We start from the raw sequence: 19,337 nt of genomic DNA, 5'->3' as shown, positions 1-19,337 counted from the left end.
CAGATATAAGCTTTTGAATAGTCTCCTTCTCTTGTATTGTCAACAAATTAATAACCAATTTAATAACCAAAATAATAACCAACTATGAACATTCTAAAGAGCTAAGTGAAATTGACATGATTCATGTCATCTTCTGCCACTGTAATCCCTGAATGGCAGTCCTTAAAGAGAGTAGACCAGGCAGCAGTGAAACTCAGAAGAAACATATGAGAAGATGCCATGACTTCCAGGGTTTGTGGCTCCAGGGCAGCCTCACCATACAGACTGTCCCAGAGCTGTGGGCTCCAGAGCTTCCAAACTCCTGGGCCAGCTGGCCTTCCAAGCTGCCAGCTTCCACAGCCACTGGAGCCAGCTGGCCCAAGAGTCCAGTTCAGGACCAGAGAGTCTTAGAAGCCCTGAAAGCCCCAGCTCAAGTTGGGGCTCTCAGGGCTTCTAGGCTCCCTTGCTGCAGTGCCATGTGACTCAACCCTGACAGTCAGGGATTGAGCTGGGGCTATCAAGGCTTCCAGAGCTGTCAGGATCTTGACTTGAAGCCTGAGTAGCAATGACTGAGCTGGGACCTGGGGCTCACAGGAATTCCAGGCTCCCTGCTGCAGGTTTCCATTTGTTTTTGTGAAACATTTTGGGATCCATAGATTGGCATTTTCCAGCTAAACTGTTTTGTTAGAAAACTTCCAACAAACTCTAGTTACAAGCTCCCTAAGGGAAGAATTACAGTGGCTGAACTCACTCAGGCCTGCTGAGTAATTGTGGGAGATACACAAGGAGCTGTAACCCCAGGATCCTGGCCTAAGAGTGGGAGAATTGTGGGGCTCCACTTCAGGACAAAAAGAGGGTACAGAGTTGCAGTTAGTTCTCTACTGTGATAATCAGTTCTGGCATTTTCTACCTGTTGAGTGCATGACCCTGAAACCTGCATAACATTTTTTTTTTTGGAGGGAGTTGTATGTAATATTATTAATGACAGGGTTGAGATTTTAAATTATTTGAAGTAGAATGGGCATTGCTATGCATACTAACAAGAGCCATATTTTTACAAGGACTATCACCTAACAGCTGACAACATATCTTCCAATATGGACCAAATTCAAAAATAATACAATGAAAACTCCATTTCTAGTGAAGCAGAAATGAAAATCCTAAACTTTTTCAGTGTATTGCAGTGCATATTGAAACTCCTTTATTGTGAAATTCCATTTACAAGGCCATATCCTTGTGCAGCCTCCATTGGGCTCCAAAGCAGCTAAAAAAAATTCTAGTCCTGATTCTCCAGAATTTTGCACCTTGACTAGTCATTTACAACTGTGTAGTGAGGGTATAAAGTGCTATCAAATCAGAAAGCCAAGACTGCAGTGGAGTAAATGGCTGACTACTCAAAGTGCAAGTGAGTGAAAAATCAGGCCCTACATGATGACTGTGCAGAAGGAAAAGACAAGCATCAGACACTACACAGAGGGACTGTGATGGGGTGTATAAACCCCTCACTGACTGGAAAGGGGTCTGGGAGAGTCTGTGTACTAAGGTTGCTCTGACCTTCCAGCCCTGCCAATCATGAATGGTAGGGAGAAGGGTTTTAAAAGGAGGAAGCTGCAGTCCGCAAGGGAGAAAGCCCCAAGAAGGGAAAGTAGAGTGGCTCCTGAAACAGGAAGAGGAGTCCCTATGCTCAGAGTCCTGCGCAGATACAAAAATGTGGATCCACATCCATCAGAATCGACCCGCGATCCGCTATCCATCTTTTATGTGTATCTACACCTGCAACAGCAACCCGTGTCACAAGGGCTAGCGGGGTGAGGGCAGGGAGCAGAGATGAGTGAGTTGAGGGGTGGGGTCTTGCAGGGAAGAGGGGGCGTGAGGGCAGGGACGGGGGGTAAGGTGCGGCGTAACGGTGGGGGTTTCGACGACAAGGGGCAGCATGGGGGCAGGGGCTGAGGGGAAGGGGTGTCACATTGCATGTTGCTCCTGGGGGCTCATGAGTAACGCACATGCTACGGCAGCACCAATGAGTGTTGCATCACAGCAGGGTAGAGGGGTGGGGTGCCAAAGCTCACCTCCAATCCCTGCAGCTGTGGGCAGGCCCTGTTGCCCAGGAGCTGGCAGGCTGGGAGCGCAGCCAGTGCTTCTTAGGCGGGCCAGGCCATGGTGGGGACATTGGTGCTGCCCCAGGGGCCTGAGCTGCTGAACAGGAAGCAGCACAGCGAGCGGCTGCTGGAGAGCCCCGACTCCGGCCTGCCGCCCAACCACTGGCTGCTGGCCACCAGCTCCAAGCACACTGTGCCCCCCAGGCTGCCCAAACCAGGTGCCACAGGCCAGGCACTGCCGGTGAGTAGAGCCCCACACAGTTGTATCTTCATCCAATCCACTATCCACAAAAATGGTCCACATCCGCGGATGAAGATATGAAGCGGATATCCACGGATTTGCAGGGCTCTGCTTGTGTTGGGGGTGTGGTTCCCGGCCTGCACCGCTTCCTGCAGCTCCCATTGGCCGGGAAAGGCAAACTGCTACCGCTGGGAGCTGAGGGGGACCATGCCTGCGGATGGTCAACATAAACAAAATGTCTTGTGGCCCACCACTGGATTACCCTGATGGACCGCGTGCTGAAGGTTACTGACCACTGTCCTATCCAGTCATGCTAGGCAGAGACTGGGAACACTTCAGCGAGATCTTTTCAGAACAGGCAAAACCCCAGCCTTGGAATCTAGGACATGCCGCTACAAAAGTACAGTGGGTTAGGGTAATTGAACTTGAAGACCCTGATGAAGGACCTTCAGACTGGGGGTCTTGCCCCTTACCCCATTCTTACTCCTCACCCAAGGATGAGACATACAGTGCCTGGGCCAATATCCTTGCCCAAGACACCAGTTTTGTGAGGGAAGAGCAGGTAGATCCCACCCTTTTGTGGATATCCAACAAATTAGCTACAGTCAATGTGGAGGTAGTAGACCCCAGAGGGAGAGAAAGTGGCCCCACTTCAAGCTATGAGGGGAATGGCTCTATCACAAAAAGCAAAACAGGGTCCAGCTGCTAGTCCCTAACATTTTTCATTGGGAGGTACTAGGGTTGGCCCATGAGGTCCCCTGTGCAGGACATTTCGTGAGGGAGAAAACCTTTGACTGCTTCACAGGATACCTTTGCTGGCACGGAGCATTTCAAGATGTGCGGACTATTGTGCTTCTTGTCCGAACTGCCAGCTGTCTAGGGTTAAGGTGGTCATCCCTCATTCCACTGCTCCTAATGGAAACCCCTTTTGATAGGATATGATTGGATCTAGTTGGCCCCTTAAAAAAGAGTTCAGTGGGCCATCAATATATTTTAGAGGTAATTGGTGTATGCAACATTACATTACTTGGAAGCCATTCCCCTGTGATCGATTAACAGGAGCACAATAGTCAGTGAGCTGATGAAGGTGTTTGCCAGGGTAGGCCTGTTGTGGGAAAGCTTGACAGATCAAGGGCCCAACCTTACATCCCAGTTGATGCGAGAGCTGTGTAAGCTTTTGAAGATAGAGAAATTGAAAATATCAGTCTTCCATCCCTAAATAGACCACTTGGTGGAACATTTCATCAAAACCCTCAAAAAGATGTTGAGGAAGTTTGTCACCACTAACCCCATATGTGGGGGGATATGTGACGGAGCAAGGCCAGATGGCTATGGAAGAGTAGTGGGAGATAGATATATTAGCTCCAGGCTAAACAAATCTCTGGTACCAGGATAAGTGAAATGGCAGCTGCTACAGGTCAATTAAGACACCTGGGGCCAATTAAGAACTTTCCAGAAGGCAGGGAGAAGGCTAGGTTGATTGGGACACCTGAAGCCAATCAGGGGCTGGCTGAAACTAGTTAAAAACCTCACAGTTAGTCAGGTGGGAGTGCATGTCAGGAGCTGTGGGAAGAAGTTGCGCGGTTGGAGAGGCTGAGTAGTACACACCATATCAGGCACAAGGAAGGAGGCCCTGAGATAAGGATGAAGAGGAGCTTGAGGAAGTGAGGGCTGCTGTGGGGGAAGTAGCCCAGGGAATTGTACATGTCATGTTTCTAAAAGGTCAGCTACCATAGCTGATACTATTAGGGTCCCTTGACTGGAGCCTGGAGTAGAGGTTGGGCCCAGGCTCCCCCCCACCTTTGCCCCCTGATTAATCACTGAGACTGGGAGACAACAGAGACTGTGCAAGGAAGGATAACTTCTCCTCACCTCCCTCGCTGGCTTCTGATGAAAATGGCTCAGTAGACTGTGAACCTTGTCTCTAGAGAAAGAAGAGTTACGTGGAGGGTCACAGTGAGCCTCTGAGGCTAGCGAAATCCGCCAGGAAACACGGGACCCATGGAGGCAAGGACAGAGCTTTGTCACATTTGTTATAGGAGTCATGGGAAAACCGAGAACCAGAGGCAGAAAACTTGGTGCAATATGTCCTCCAGCTGCATGAGCTTATTAAAAGGTTGAAGACCTTCACTTGCGAAAAACTACAGAAGGCCCAACAATGTGAGGAGGCAACCTGCAACCAAGAAGCGGGGCTACACATGTTCAAGCCAGGCAACTGAGTAGTCCTACTGCTGTCAAGTTGGAGTCCAAGTTATTAGCCCAATGGCAAGGGCCTTTCAAGGTACTGCATCAGTAGGCCCCTAGATTATGCGATACAGCATCCGGGGAAAAGGATAGAAACTCAATCTATCATGTCAATTTACTGAAGGCCTGGCATGATCGATCATGTCCATTTACTGAAGGCCTGGCATGATCTATAATGTCAATTTACTGAAGGCCTGGCATGATAGGGAGGCCTTTTTAATCACTCCCCTTACCACAGACCCTGAGCTGGGTAGCAAGATCCCGACAATGGAAAGGACCAGTTCTGTCGAAAAGGGGGAGACCCTAAGGGCATATCAAAAGACTCATCTGGACCTGTTAATACAAGCATTCCCCCAGGCATTTTCAGTCCTTCCAGGACATACTATCACATTCAGCTGGAACCTGAATGGATGGTAAGAGAGATTGACCTTTACCCAGGAGGATGTGGGACACCATCAAGGCTGAACTCCAAACTATGCTGGACTTGGGCATGGTGGAGGAGTCACACAGTGAATAGTGAAGCCCCATAGTTATCATCCCAAAACCCAGTGGTATGATGAGATTTTGCATTGATTTCCATAAAGTCAGTGCAGTTTTCAAGTTTGATGCATGCCCCATGCAGAGGCACCAATTTTGTGATTTGCCGGGGGGGTACTCGACACTTGCCCCAGCCCTGCCCCTACTCCACTCCATCTCTCAAGCCCCCACCCCACCTCTTCCCACTCTTGCCCCACCTCATACTGCCGTGTTCCACCCCCTCCCCTGAGCATGCCCAGCCCCCGCTCCTCCCCTTCCCTCCAGCACCTCCTGCATGCCACTGAACAGCTGATCGCGGCGGTCGGGAGGCACTGGGAAGGAGGGGAGAAGCTGATCCATGGGGCTGCCAGTGGATGCTGAGTACCTGCTATTTTTTGGAGCACCCACAGAATAGGCACCTATGGCCCCATGCCTAGGATAGATACACTATTGGAACATCTTGTGGCAGCAAGGTGCATATATACAATTAATCTCACAAAAAGGTGTGGGGTAGATTCCATGGACTCTGGAGTCCAGAGAGAAAACTGCATTGGCCCACTAGTCAGGCTGTACCACTCTTGAACAATGCCATATGGGCTACGTGGAGCTGTGCAACCTTTCAAAGACTAGTGGGCTAGGTACTCCTCCTATGTGGGCGATAAGCCGCTGCTTATTCAGATAAGCTATTGCTATAATTATGTATAGCCAAGATTTGGACAGCCATCTTAACCGTGTTACCGAAATATTGCAGTCAGCCACCAGCAACAGCCTAACTGTCAACCCAGCTAAGTGCAAGATTGGGAACTCTGACGCCACCTGCTTGGGAATATGGTGGAGGTGGACATATATGCCCACTTGTGGACAAGATACAGGCTTTAGCCAGCTATCTGAGGCCAATGACCAAGAAGCAAGTTAGACAATTTCTGGGTTTGCCTGGATATTACAGGCACTTCATGCCAAACTTTGCAATCACCCAGCCTCCCTCACAGACCTGATGAGGGATGGGAAACCACAGAAGATGCAGTGGTTTGATGCTTGCAGTAAGGCCTTTAGAACATTACAAGAGAGCTTATGATGCAAACAGATACTCTTCAACCCACAGTTTTCAAACTAATTAGATGGACACAATTAATGTGGGGCTTGGGGCAGTACTCACAGGACATCGGCGGAGAGGAACACCCCATACTGTACCTGAGTCAAAAATTATTTCCACGTGAAAAGGCATACTCAGTAATCAAAAAGGAAACTGGGTATCAAGTGGGCCATGGATACTTTACATTATTACTTATTGGGGACCTCCTTTTTGCTGATTATGGACCATGTATCCTCTGAAGGCTGCACATAAGGAAAGACGCAAACACGAGTATCATGCATTGGTATCTAGTTCTACAACTGTACAGATGTCTCACAGAGCAGGCAAGGCTCATACAAACGTGGATTTCTTTTCTCAAGGCACAGACACTACAACTGACAAGGACAGCATACTCAATGCACAACATGAATCCCTGGTGTCATTTTTGAGTGGGAGGGTATGTGAAGGCATGTATAAACCCTGCACTGACAGGAAAGGGGCTTGGGCTGCTCTGTGTGCTAAGGTAGGTAGCCCCGCCCCGCTAGCCCTGCCAGTCACGCATGTTAGGGAAGAAGGCTGTAAAATGAGGAAGCTGCAGTATGCCGGGGGGAAGCCCTGAGAAGGGAGCGACTGGAGTGGTTTCTGAAATAGCACAGGGAACCCTCACGCAGAAACACTCCCAGTGAACCCCAGGGGCAAGCCCTATAGAGAGAAATTGACTTAGCTACTCAACCATAAGGACATCTGACAAAGCTGCTGCCCGGGCACCCCTGAAGTAAGGTGGTGCCACAGACATTTTTGCTTTTTATTGACGCCAGGAGGAGCTTGTTTTGTGTTGAATCTGAACTTTTGCTTTTCCCCCACCTGTAAACAAAGTAAGCAAACCCACAAGGGCGGGGCCCGCTGCCAGGGACTAAGAGTCTGTGGCCTGTACTGGGCCAATCCCGTGGTGGGAACTGGACCTGCTGAGTGGCCCTAGCCTCACTAGGGAGGTGCCCCAGAGACATTCCTTTTACAAGGACTCTGCACAACTATGGATGTCACAGAGCATTGGCTCTCAACCTTTCCAGACTACAGTATCTCTTTCAGGAATCTGATTTGTCTTGCGTATCCCAAGTTTCATATCACTTAAAAACTACTTGCTTACAAAATCAGACATAAAAATACAAGTGTCACAGCACACTATTACTGAAAAATTATACACTACAACACACTATTACTGAAAAATTGCTTACTTTCTAACCTTTACCATATAATTATAAAATAAATCAATTGGAATATAAATATTATACTTACATTTCAGTGCATAGTATATAGAGCAGTATAAACAAATCATTGTATGAAATTTTAGTATGTACTGACTTTGCTAGTGCTTTTTATGTAGCCTATTGTAAAACTAGGCAAATATCTAGATGAGTTGATGTACCCCCTGGAAGACTTCTGTGTACTGCCTGAGGGTACGTGTACTCCCAATTGAGAACCACTGTCATGGAGGAGATCTTTGTGGTATATCACTGCATCAAACCCCAATCATGGAGGGAGAAGAGTGGCCAGCTACTTCCCCATATCCTATAGTAACATCCACGTCCTAGCTGCTTGGACATGCTTACAAGTCCGATTTTCAGCTGTGTAACATTTTAGGGTGTAGCAAAGACCTTTTACTCATCTTTGCTCCATTTCCCAGGGTTTGGCTCTGTAATTACATTTTTCTATGTAAATTAATTTTCATTACGTTTTCACCAAAAACAAGCTTGAAATTTGCACAACATGCTATTCTGTGGAGTATCAGGGCATGTCTACACTAAAAAGGTAAGTCGACTTATGTTAGGTCAACTTACAACCACAGTAGTAATAGCGAGCCCAGTTGCTGTCCGGTGTCTCCCCGTGGGGAGCATGGCAGCTGCCCCGAGACTCCTGATCCCCACGGGGAGCCCGGTGGCTGTACTGAGGCTTCTGGCTCCCATCAGGAGCTGCCCAGACTCCAGGCCCAGAGCTCCCCTCCGGGTGCTAAGCTGCAGTGGGGAGCTGAGAGCCTGAGGGAACAGCCGAGCTCTTAGCGGAGAAGAACTGGGAGCCTCCAGGCAACACCAGGGCTTCTGTGGGGAGCTGGGAGCCTCTGGGCAGCTGTCCAGCTGGCAGCAGGGAGCCAGGTGGGCACAGCCCAATGGGAAGCCGGGGGGAAGCCAGGCTCTAGCTAGAGCCCCTCACTTGCCTCCAATGACAGCCTGACTTTCTTGTCAATTTCACAGCTTCAGCATGGAGCTGTGAAATTCACAAGAATGATAGTCAACAGCCAATGTAAGTAACACAGTGTCTACACAGACATTGCATTGCCCTAACTATACCTACATAGGCCCTATGCCTCTCATGGAGGTGGAGTTATCATGTTGATGTAATAGGGCAGTTACATCAGCAGAAGCAAAACTGTAGTGTGTACACCGACCTGATTAGGTCAACATAAGCTGCCTTACATCAACCTAACTCTGTAGTGTAGACCAAGCCTCAGAGTTGACTCACTCTCACTTGTCTCATAGGCCAGCTAAGGAGCATTGCAAAGGCAGTATGCTCAGTCACTGGGGAAACAGCGCTTCATGTTGCTCTGCAGTGACCCTATGCCATTTCAGGAGTGCTGTTGGTAGGCTTCTGAAAGAGCCCAAACTTTCCATTCACTGGATGGTCATTGTGATATGCAGCTTTGGGCCAAAGTGGGGGAGGAAATACTACAAAAAAGAAAAGGAGTACTTGTGGCACCTTAGAGACTAACAAATTTATTTGAGCATAAGCTTTCGTGAGCTACAGCTCACTTCATCGGATGCGAATACATTTTTGTGAATACAGACTAACACGGCTACTACTCTGAAACCCGTTATATGTAAGAAAAATATCTGGGATTCTCAGCCTTCAGAGGACCCTGAGCCTCCAGTGTAACAAAAAAAGCTAAAATTGAAATATTCATTGGTTCACTAATTGCAAAATTTCTACAAACTACAGTTTACAATCCACAATGTTACTGGTATATGTCTCCTCCTGATACATTTGCCTAGTATCCATAAATATCAGCTCACATCTAAATCATTGGATCTTTATGAAAGATGACGTGAACACTGATTAGGATTAATAATACCCTTATACTGTTATCTGCAAAAGTTAGGTAAGACTGAGTAAACTGCTGTATGCTGTCTATTTTACCCAGCCACACACTTTTCCATACAAATGAGCACCTGTTTTATGTCCAAAAGAGCAGCAATCCATCTTCAGATCATAAAGCTTGCAAGAAATGCAGAATTGCTGAACAGAACAAGATACTCATTTGAAAAACCTGACAAAATATCACAAAGGAAATTGTTGGAGAACACTTCAATCTCTCTGGTCACTCGATCACAGACCTAAGAGTGGCTATACTTCAACAAAAAAGCTTCAAAAACAGACTCCAACGAGAGACTGCTGAATTGGAATTAATTTGCAAACTGGATACAATTAACTTAGGCTTGAATAGAGACTGGGAATGGATGAGTCATTACACAAAGTAAAACTATTTCCCCATGGTATTTCTCCCCCCCACCCCACCCCCCACTGTTCCTCTGATATTCTTGTTAACTGCTGGAATTAGCCTACCTGCTTGTCACCATGGAAGGTTTTCCTCCTTTCCCCCCCCCCCCCCCCGTTGGTGATGGCTTATCTTAAGTGATCACTCTCCTTACAGTGTGTATGATAAACCCATTGTTTCATGTTCTCTGTGTGTGTATAAATCTCTCCTCTGTTTTTTTCCACCAAATGCATCCGATGAAGTGAGCTGTAGCTCACGAAAGCTTATGCTCTAATAAATTTGTTAGTCTCTAAGGTGCCACAAGTACTCCTTTTCTTTTTGCGAATACAGACTAACACGGCTGCTACTCTGAAAAAAGGAAATTGTGTTCATTGTTCGCTTACCCACCAATTTATGCAGAATTTTACATGTGAAACTACACTAGTACTTATGGCAGATTTGAAAGATCCATTAGAAAGTAAATTTTAGTCTGTAAAGCCACATTCCAGTCAAGGGAATTTTTGTCTGTTTTGTATATTACCTATGGAATTCATAGGAACCTCATGCCCAGTAGCTGGGCAAGTGAACAAATACAGAGGAAGGAGCAAAAAACATTCCCATCCCTTACACTACCTATGCAATGGCCAAGCACGGTCACTGTCCCTCTCAGCACCCATTGGGTCACAAGACACCCCAAAGATGGTGGGGAGGACGTGAGACTTTGACTGCCTCCTCCAGCAGATTTACCTGGGTGCAATGGGAAGACTACAGTGCTCTAAAGGATGATGTAGTGGGTGTGTTCCCCCTGCACATCTGGGACCTTCTGAAGGAAGTGTACCTCCTTGAAACACAATCCTGCCCAGAGAAACTGCTGAGGTTGAATATCACTCCTAATGCAAAACTATGTCTCTCAGGCATAACTGAGACATTCTGCAACACATTATATTAAACATTTTGACTTTTTTGTATGGAATATAATGTTATAACAAAAATCTGTACACATGAAAAGCAAAGGAATGCACATTTCAAAGTATGGCATTTGATGTCATGAAGTATTGATATAAACTAGTTGCACTATGGTTAACTGGTCTAAAACTGTTCAATAGGTGAGTCTTCTATCAATCCTTAGATATGGAGGTTTCCATTTTTACTTCCATCTGGTTCTGAGGCCTTATACATAAAATTGATGAGAATCATTTTCACAGTCTTTGGACAGACTACAGAAGAATCAGGCTTGATGCTTTTCAGAAGATGGCCCTGACGTGATTTTTATTGTTCAATAGTAATAAACCATATTCAAATCTACCTTGATAGATTTAAAATACCATTACTGATAATATTTATATCATATTGTTTATTGATTTCTTCTTATAAGTTTCTATAGGGAACTTTTCCCTTGACGTTTCAGGATTATGGTCTTACTCCCAAATATGTAATTAAACGAAGCGAGGAAGTAAAGAGAGCCCAAGAAGAGTATGATGCGTATGTCAAGGAGACTCTGAGGCAAAAAGCCATGAAACGGCTCTCTGATGAAGAAAGGGAAAGTCTTCTACAGGTATGCATTTTGATTTAGGTTTCATAGTGGTAAGTACAAAAGACAAATTAGATTTGTATTTCCATATAAGGAACAGGAAAATATACAGTGTATCAAAGTACTATGGTGTACAAGAAACAATGCATTTGGATTGGCTAGCTTTTCACTAGATGGAGCTCGAGAATAATTATAGGTAGGGCTGGGCAAACAATCTGATCTGACTCAAATTTCACAGGTTCAGGATGTTCTAAAGTTCAATTTTACAAGTATCTCCCATCTGGGGCTCCAGTTCTGGATCCCTTCCCCCAAAGCTCCAGTGAAGTCAATGAAGCTCCAGGCAGCTATAGGGATTCAACACCAGGGATCCAGCTGCAGGATTAGTGCCTTTTGAGTCTTAGATAAATACAACTTCCTCTTTTTTTCCAAATTCATGACACCCCATGTTTAATGTGTAATGAATTTCATACAACATATATTCCAAAATGTTTTCCAGTGTTAGATAATATAGGGGAAAGGGTTAGATAACAAATAATATCAGAGGAAGAGAGAAATAAAGAGGTATAGGCAAGGAGAAAAAGAGACTTTTTCAGCTGAGACTTGAAATAAGGTGTGAGGTGGAGAGATACAGACAGAAGACTGTCAGAGATATCAGGAACTGTCAACAAGAAGGCTTTCGCACCAATAATGGCAAAATTGTGTAAAGCAAAAGAGAGAAGGCCACTACTATTTCTCAGTTTGCACCATGGATTGTGAAAGTGTTGAGTCTTTTATTTATAACCTCACAATAATAGTTATAGAGGAAGCATGTTCATTGTAAGTGCCTATTTATTGGCCCTTTGTAACATTTATTTGGGGGGAACCCTATTATCTGGGATGGAATTTCTCTTGCTTATTCTTTTTGTTTGATAACATTCTGTTCTGACATTTTTCAGATATCAGAGTGTGACGAAAGAAGTACTTTTAGCTAGTTAAGAAATTTTCAGATACTTATTTTATTTGGATAATCCAATATCTTCTTTTAAATTCTTTATGATGTCACAACAAATAAATGGAAATAATTAGGGACAAAAATCTGAAATTTCTTTCAATTTGACTTACTTTGGGTATACTCTTTATGAGGAAAAAAAGAGCTTGAGAATAGATTCAGTTTATCTCAGTGATTCAGAATTCATAATTTTTTATATAGGGCTAGGTCATCAGTTTACAATCTAGCCCATAAGAAGGATCAGTACATTGTTATGCTGCCCCTGCAGCAGCCCTGGAGGGAGATTGTGGAGGGAGATTGAGGAGTACTTGTGGCACCTTAGAGACTAACAAATTTATTTGAGCATAAGCTTTCGTGAGCTACAGCTCACTTCATCGGATGCATGAATACAGACTAACACGGCTGCTACTCTGAAACCTGTCATTCTTCTAGGAAGGTTTCAGAAATCCTGTATTCATTTTCATATTTAAACACAAAACAGTAAAGAATGCCTCATGTCTGCTGAATTACTACTAGCTTCATACACATATTTTACTGCCTTTGATTGTAAAGAAAAATAACATTACAAACCAGCAACTAAACAGGCCCAAATTCTGCCTTTAGATGCACATGCTGCCATAGTCTTTTTTTTTTAAAATCATTTACAGATTACATTACCAGATTATCATTAAAGATTTTGAAAATACCCATTACAAATAAAACACAACCATGTACAGACAAATGCTACAAGTACACAGATAAAGCAAGTCTTGTAATGCCAAATGTAGTCACTTTAGAATACCATTTTAAATCTGTAATATATTAACGTTCCATTAAAATGTAAGCATTGCTTAGATCACCCTACTTATTTTAGGACATCAGGCCAAATTCATCCTTGCTATTACTACTTTTAAGAAATTAATAAATTGTGCCCATTTATTTGGCCCCATTAAATATCCAGATATTAATCAATTATTTTAACTTCTGTTGATTGTTATTGGGAGGTGAGCACATATCATAGGGCAAAATGTTTGTTAATATTGCTAAATACTTTATATAAATATAGCATTTCAACAAAATAAATTATTCTCATAAGTTTTCTTTTCATATAATGCATTTAGGGTCTGAAAAAGAATTGGGAAGAGGTACATCATGAGTTCCAGGGCCTTTCGGTAGACATAGACACCTTACCAAAGAAGATCCGTAAAGAAAGGCTGGAAGCACAGATGAAACAACTGGAGCATGACATTAGTATAATTGAGAAGCACAAAATTATCTATATTGCAAATAAGTAAGAACTGCCTTGCAAAGAATTTTTTTTACCCTGAGAAGAAAATGTAGATGCCTAGAAGAAGGAAGTGAAATAAGTCCACCTTATTCAGAGAAAGAGAAATAGCTAATTTATACAAATATAATAGAATTTTAGCAAGTTCTTACATTTAAGGAATTTTTCATCTATATAATTCACATATTTTTTCAAATAAAATTCTATATTAGTTTAATTTTCAGTGAAGAAATATGAGTTTTATTTGTTATTAAAGTAAATCTCTTTTATCTAGTTTTCCTATGAATGTTATATAAAAGACTGATAAAAGACACAGATAAAAGACACCCTAACCTGTTGGTCTTCTTGTCGCCCAGTGGGCTAGTTTGCCTTTGTTATATTCACTGCTACTGTAGCCCAGTAGGCTAAATTGCCTTTGTTATATTTACTGCTTTGCATTATATTCTGCTTTGCATTATATTCAGCAGTAATGCAAGAAACCTACAGGCCTATATCCTGTAAGACATTAGCTTCTGCAAGTTAGCATAAGGCTTGAGGCCTATGAACTTTGAACAGATAAACTTTGCACAGATAAACGGTCCAATGGAAAACCCCAAGTATTTGGGGAGCTGAAGATAGAGTTCAAGGGAAAGTTCTGACCACAGGTACATAATTCAACCGCAGAAGTGTCCTGGTAATGAACTGACATATATAACACATACATGAGATACATCTAAGGCTAGCCTGCTTGCTTCCCTATATATCTTTTCTTATAAGTTTCTTATTTTCTTATAGGTTTGATTATTTGTTTTATTATAATAGGTTTACAGGTTTATATTACAGTATATTTTGACTGTAACACAAGGGGCCTGCAGGTTACATCTTGTATGTTGAACTAAGGCAAAGTTAGCATACATATGTTTGGGACCTTTCACCTAGATAGATGGTGATGAGCTAAAGCATAAGGTCCATGCATGGCTGCGACCTTTAACATATAGGTCAGACCATCCACCCCCCAGTCATGACAGTTAGAAAGCTGCTAATGTACTCTTTAGGTCCTGATTCTCATTTTATGCTAAAGTCACTAGTCTGGCAGTGAAAAGGGGCCTTAATGTGAGTGAAAATTATAATTCTACTCATTTTAAACCCTGGTCCTGTGTTAATTGGACACGCAAAACTGCCCTTGAAGTCTGCTGTGGGAGTTCTGAGTGTGCAAGGAATATAGGATTGGATCCATTGACCTTGTTTTGAAGCAAGTATGTTTATTAATGGAGGATATCATATACCTTGCAAGGTGCCAGCAGCTGTTCAATGTGTAATTTACATCTACTTTTTACATAATTATTAATACTGTATATTTTAACAGAGAGCATATGCTATGGCAATGACTCAATGAAGTGACACATTATTTCTGAATTAAGTACACAGGCCTTTCTCAAAAAACCACAAACTTTATGGTTATTGTGGATGCTTCTAGTTTCCTGAGCGAAACAAAAGTAGTTTCCAATCTCGGGAGGACTGTGGAGGAACTGCATTCCATCCCAACTGCCTGGAGCATTGGACTGAGCTGGGCCACAGATTTGGATTTGGGTACCCCATTTGGCAGTACATTGGGCGGCCACTAGTCTGTTTGAGCAGCCATAATTATTTTATTTGTATAATCCACAATAGCACTTTTGCATACAGATTGTTGAGACTTGGAATATTCTCCTCTTGAGGAATGTGCATAGCTTCTGTAACCATACTGAGAGGATATAATCTTTCCATTCATTTACATGTATATTTTATGAGTATTATGAGAACTCCTGAGTGTAGATAAAATGTTATAATGAAAACCATTGAAATTACAGATAGAAGGAAAACAGTATTATCCTTTAACTCTCTCCAGCAAGTTTGACAAAATACACTTTGAGAATCCAAAGAATGTAGCTCTGTATTAATATGTGCAGGAAGTGCCAATGATTGAAGCTGCAGTACACTTGAATCAGCTTTATATGCACTGTCAGTGTAAGTAAAGCTAAAAAGGCAAATAAACTTCAATTATTGTCTCATTAGAATTGTTCCTTTATAAGTGAACAGAACAGAATAACAACAGTAGGAGAGAGGGCTGAGTTATTTTTATAGGTCAATCTGTTCTCTGATCTGTATGGCAGATCTTGATTCCAATAATCTGTTTGACATGTATGGAATTCCCGAGAGCAGAGTCAGGAGCTAGGATTCATGATGTGATGGAAAGACTGCCAAGACTCATCAAGCCCTCGGATTGCTACCCCTTCCTGCTTCTCCATGTGGGCACCAATGATACTGCCAAGGATGACCTTGAGCGGATCACTGCAGACTATGTGGCTCTGGGAAGAAGGATAAAGGAGTTTGAGGTGCAAATGGTCTTCTCATCCATCCTCCCCATGGAAAGAAAAGGCTGGGTAGAGACTGTCGAATCGTGGAAGTCAACGAATGGCTACCCAGGTGGTGTCAAAGAGAAGGCTTTGGATTCTTTGACCATGGGATGGTGTTCCAAGAAGGAGGAGTGCTAGGCAGAGACGGGCTCCACCTAACGAAGAGAGGGAAGAGCATCTTCACAGGCTGGCTCACCTAGTGAGGAGGGCTTAAACTAGGTTCACTGGGGGAAGGAGACCAAAGCCCTGAGGTAAGTGGGGAAGCGGGATACCGGGAGGGAGCACGAGCAGGAGCATGCAAGAGGGGAGGGCTCCTGCCTCATACTGAGAAAGAGGGGCGATCAGCGAGTTATCTCAAGTGTCTATACATAAATGCAAGAAGCCTGGGAAACAAGCAGGGAGAATTGGAAGTCCCGGCACAGTCAAGGAATTATGATGTGATCAGAATAACAGAGACTTGGTGGGATAACTCACATGACTGGAGTACTGTCATGGATGGATATAAACTGTTCAGGAAGGACTGGCAGGGCAGAAAAGGTGGGGGAGTTGCATTGTATGTAAGGGAGCAGTATGACTGCTCAGAACTCAAGTATGAAACTGCAGAAAAACCTGAGAGTCTCTGGATTAAGAAGTGTGGATTTTAGAAGTGGGACCAACAAGGGTGATGTTGTGGTGGGAGTCTGCTGTAGACCACTGGACCAGGGGGATGAGGTGAATGAGGCTTTCTTCCGGCAACTCACAGAAGTTACTAGATCGCAGGCCCTGGTTTTCATGGGAGACTTCAATCACCCTGATATCTGCTGGGAGAGCAATACAGCGGTGCACAGACAATCCAGGAAGTTTTTGGAAAGTGTAGGGGACAATTTCCTGGTGCAAGTGCTAGAGAAACCAACTAGGGGCAGAGCTCTTCTTGATCTGCTGCTCAAAACTGGGAAGAATTAGTAGGGGAAGCAAAAGTGAATGGGAACCTGGGAGGCAGTGACCATGAGACGGTCGAGTTCAGGATCCTGACACAGGGAAGAAAGGAGAGCAGCAGAATACGGACCCTGGACTGCAGAAAAGCAGACTTTGATTCCCTCAGGGAACTGATGGGCAGGATCCCCTGGGAGAGTAACATGAGGGGGAAAGGAGTCCAGGAGAGCTGGCTGTATTTTAAAGAATCCTTATTGAGGTTACAGGGACAAACCATCCCGATGTGTAGAAAGAATAGTAAATATGGCAGGCGACCAGCTTGGCTTAACAGTGAAATCCTTGCTGATCTTAAACACAAAAAAGAAGCTTACAAGAAGTGGAAGATTGGACAAATGACCAGGGAAGAGTATAAAAATATTACTCGGGCATGCAGGAGTGAAATCACGAAGGCCAAATCACATCTGGAGTTGCTGCTAGCAAGAGATGTTAAGAGTAACAAGAAGGGTTTCTTCAGGTATGTTAGCAACAAGAAGAAAGGGAAAGTGGGAGCCCCTTACTGAATGAGGGAGGCAACCTAGTGACAGAGGATGTGGAAAAAGCTAATATACTCAATACTTTTTTTGCCTCTGTCTTCACGAACAAGGTCAGCTCCCAGACAGTTGCACAGGGCAGCACAGCATGGGGAGGAGGTGACGTGGAGAAAGAAGTGGTTCAGGACTATTTAGAAAAGCTGGACGAGCACTAGTCCATGGGCCCGGATGCGCTGCATCCGAGAGTGCTAAAGGAGTTGGCGGATGTGATTGCAGAGCCATTGGCCATTGTCTTTGAAAACTCATGGCAATCGGTGGAAGTCCTGGATGACTGGAAAAAGGCTAATGTAGTACCCATCTTTAAAAAAGGGAAGAAGGAGGATCCTGGGAACTACAGGCCAGTCAGCCTCACCTCAGTCCCTGGAAAAATCATGGAGCAGGTCCTCAAGGAATCAATTCTGAAGCACTTAGAGGAGAGGAAAGTGATCAGGAACAGTCAGCATGGATTCACCAAGGGCAAGTCATGCCTGACTAATCTAATTGCAGTGGACATACTGTTCCTTGACTTTAACAAAGCTTTTGACACTGTCTCCCACAGTATTTTTGCCAGCAAGTTAAAGAAGTATGGGCTGGATGAATGGACTATAAGGTGGATAGAAAGTCGGGCTCAACGGGTAGTGATTAATGGCTCCATGTCTAATTGGCAGCCGATATCAAGTGGAGTGCCCCAAGGGTCCGTCCTCGAGCCAGTTTTGTTCAGTATCTTCATAAATGATCTGGAGGATGGTGTGCATTGCACCCTAAGCAAGTTTGCAGATGACACTAAACTGGGAGGAGAGGTAGATACGTTGGAGGGTAGGGATAGGATACAGAGGGACCTAGACAAATTAGAGGATTGGGCCAAAAGAAATCTGATGAGGTTCAACAAGGACAAGTGCAGAGTCCTGCACTTAGGATGGAAGAATCCCATGCACCTCTACAGACTAGGGACCAAATGGCTCGGCAGCAGTTCTGCAGAAAAGGACCTAGGGGTTACAGTGGATGAGAAGCTGGATACGAGTCAACAGTGTGCCCTTGTTGCCAAGAAGGCCAATGGCATTTTGGGATATATAAGTTGGGGCGTTGCCAGCAGATCGAGGGATGTGATCATTCCCCTCTATTTGACATTAGTGAGGCGTCATCTGGAGTACTGTGTCCAGTTTTGGGCCCCATACTACAAGAAGGATGTGGAAAAATTGGAAAGAGTCCAGTGGATGGCAACAAAAATGATTAGGGTACTGGAACACATGACTTCTGAGGAGAGGCTGAGGGAACTGGGATTGTTTAGTCTGTGGAAGAGAAGAATGAGGGGGGTTTTGATAGCTGCTTTCAACTACCTGAAAGGGGGTTCCAAGAGGATGCATCTAGACTGTTCTCAGTGGTAGCAGATGACAGAACAAGGAGTAATGGTCTCAAGTTGTAGTGGGGGAGGTTTAGATTGGATATTAGGAAAACGTTTTTCACTAGGAGGGTGGTAAAACACTGGAATGCGTTACCTAGGGAGATGGTGGAATCTCCTTCCTTAGAAGTTTTTAAGGTCAGGCTTGACAAAGCCCTGGCTGGGATGATTTAGTTGGGGATTGGTCCTGCTTTGAGCAGGGGGTTGGACAAGATGACCTCCTGAGGTCCCTTCCAGCCCTGATATTCTATGATTCTATGAGTCTGAATTGGGAGCTACTGTGCAGATCAATGAGCAGAATTTGCTCTTTCCTTTCTTTTTTTTTATAAAGAACTATGTACAAATACTAATGTAGTAATAAAAATGTAGGACCTCAAACATTTCTAACAGCTCATTTCAACATCAGAGTACCTCCTGTGGTTCTCATTTGCAGAAAAATTAATATTCTTCAGTAGGAGCCTGCAACCTGACCCATCTTGGGTACCAGTATGATATTCCGACTATTGCCAAGAATGTTAAGAGAGAAAGTCCACTGAGAGTTGTGAAGAAGATCTTGAATTCTGTGTTGGTGATGGGCTTTCCTGAATGACATATTCATCCGAGGAAAAGCCTTAAATGTGAA

The 19,337-nt window shown here is 44.1% G+C and overlaps 1 protein-coding gene across 1 annotated transcript in view; it reads left to right on the top strand.

Annotated features, from left to right (window-relative positions):
- ENKUR (enkurin, TRPC channel interacting protein) overlaps window positions 1-15,756 on the top strand; it is a 31,794-nt gene extending 16,038 nt beyond the window's left edge. The window contains exons 5-6 of the mRNA XM_038391151.2: window positions 11,086-11,232; window positions 13,297-15,756. Of these exons, the coding sequence (XP_038247079.1) occupies window positions 11,086-11,232; window positions 13,297-13,470 (321 nt within the window). The 3' untranslated portion in view covers window positions 13,471-15,756. The remainder of the gene's footprint in view (window positions 1-11,085; window positions 11,233-13,296) is intronic.
- Window positions 15,757-19,337: the final 3,581 nt, after the last annotated feature.

Source organism: Dermochelys coriacea, chromosome 2, assembly GCF_009764565.3.
Source record: "Dermochelys coriacea isolate rDerCor1 chromosome 2, rDerCor1.pri.v4, whole genome shotgun sequence".
Taxonomy (NCBI): domain Eukaryota; kingdom Metazoa; phylum Chordata; order Testudines; family Dermochelyidae; genus Dermochelys; species Dermochelys coriacea.
The sequence above is the reverse complement of the archived record's forward strand: the minus strand, read 5'-3'. Positions and strand labels throughout refer to the sequence as shown.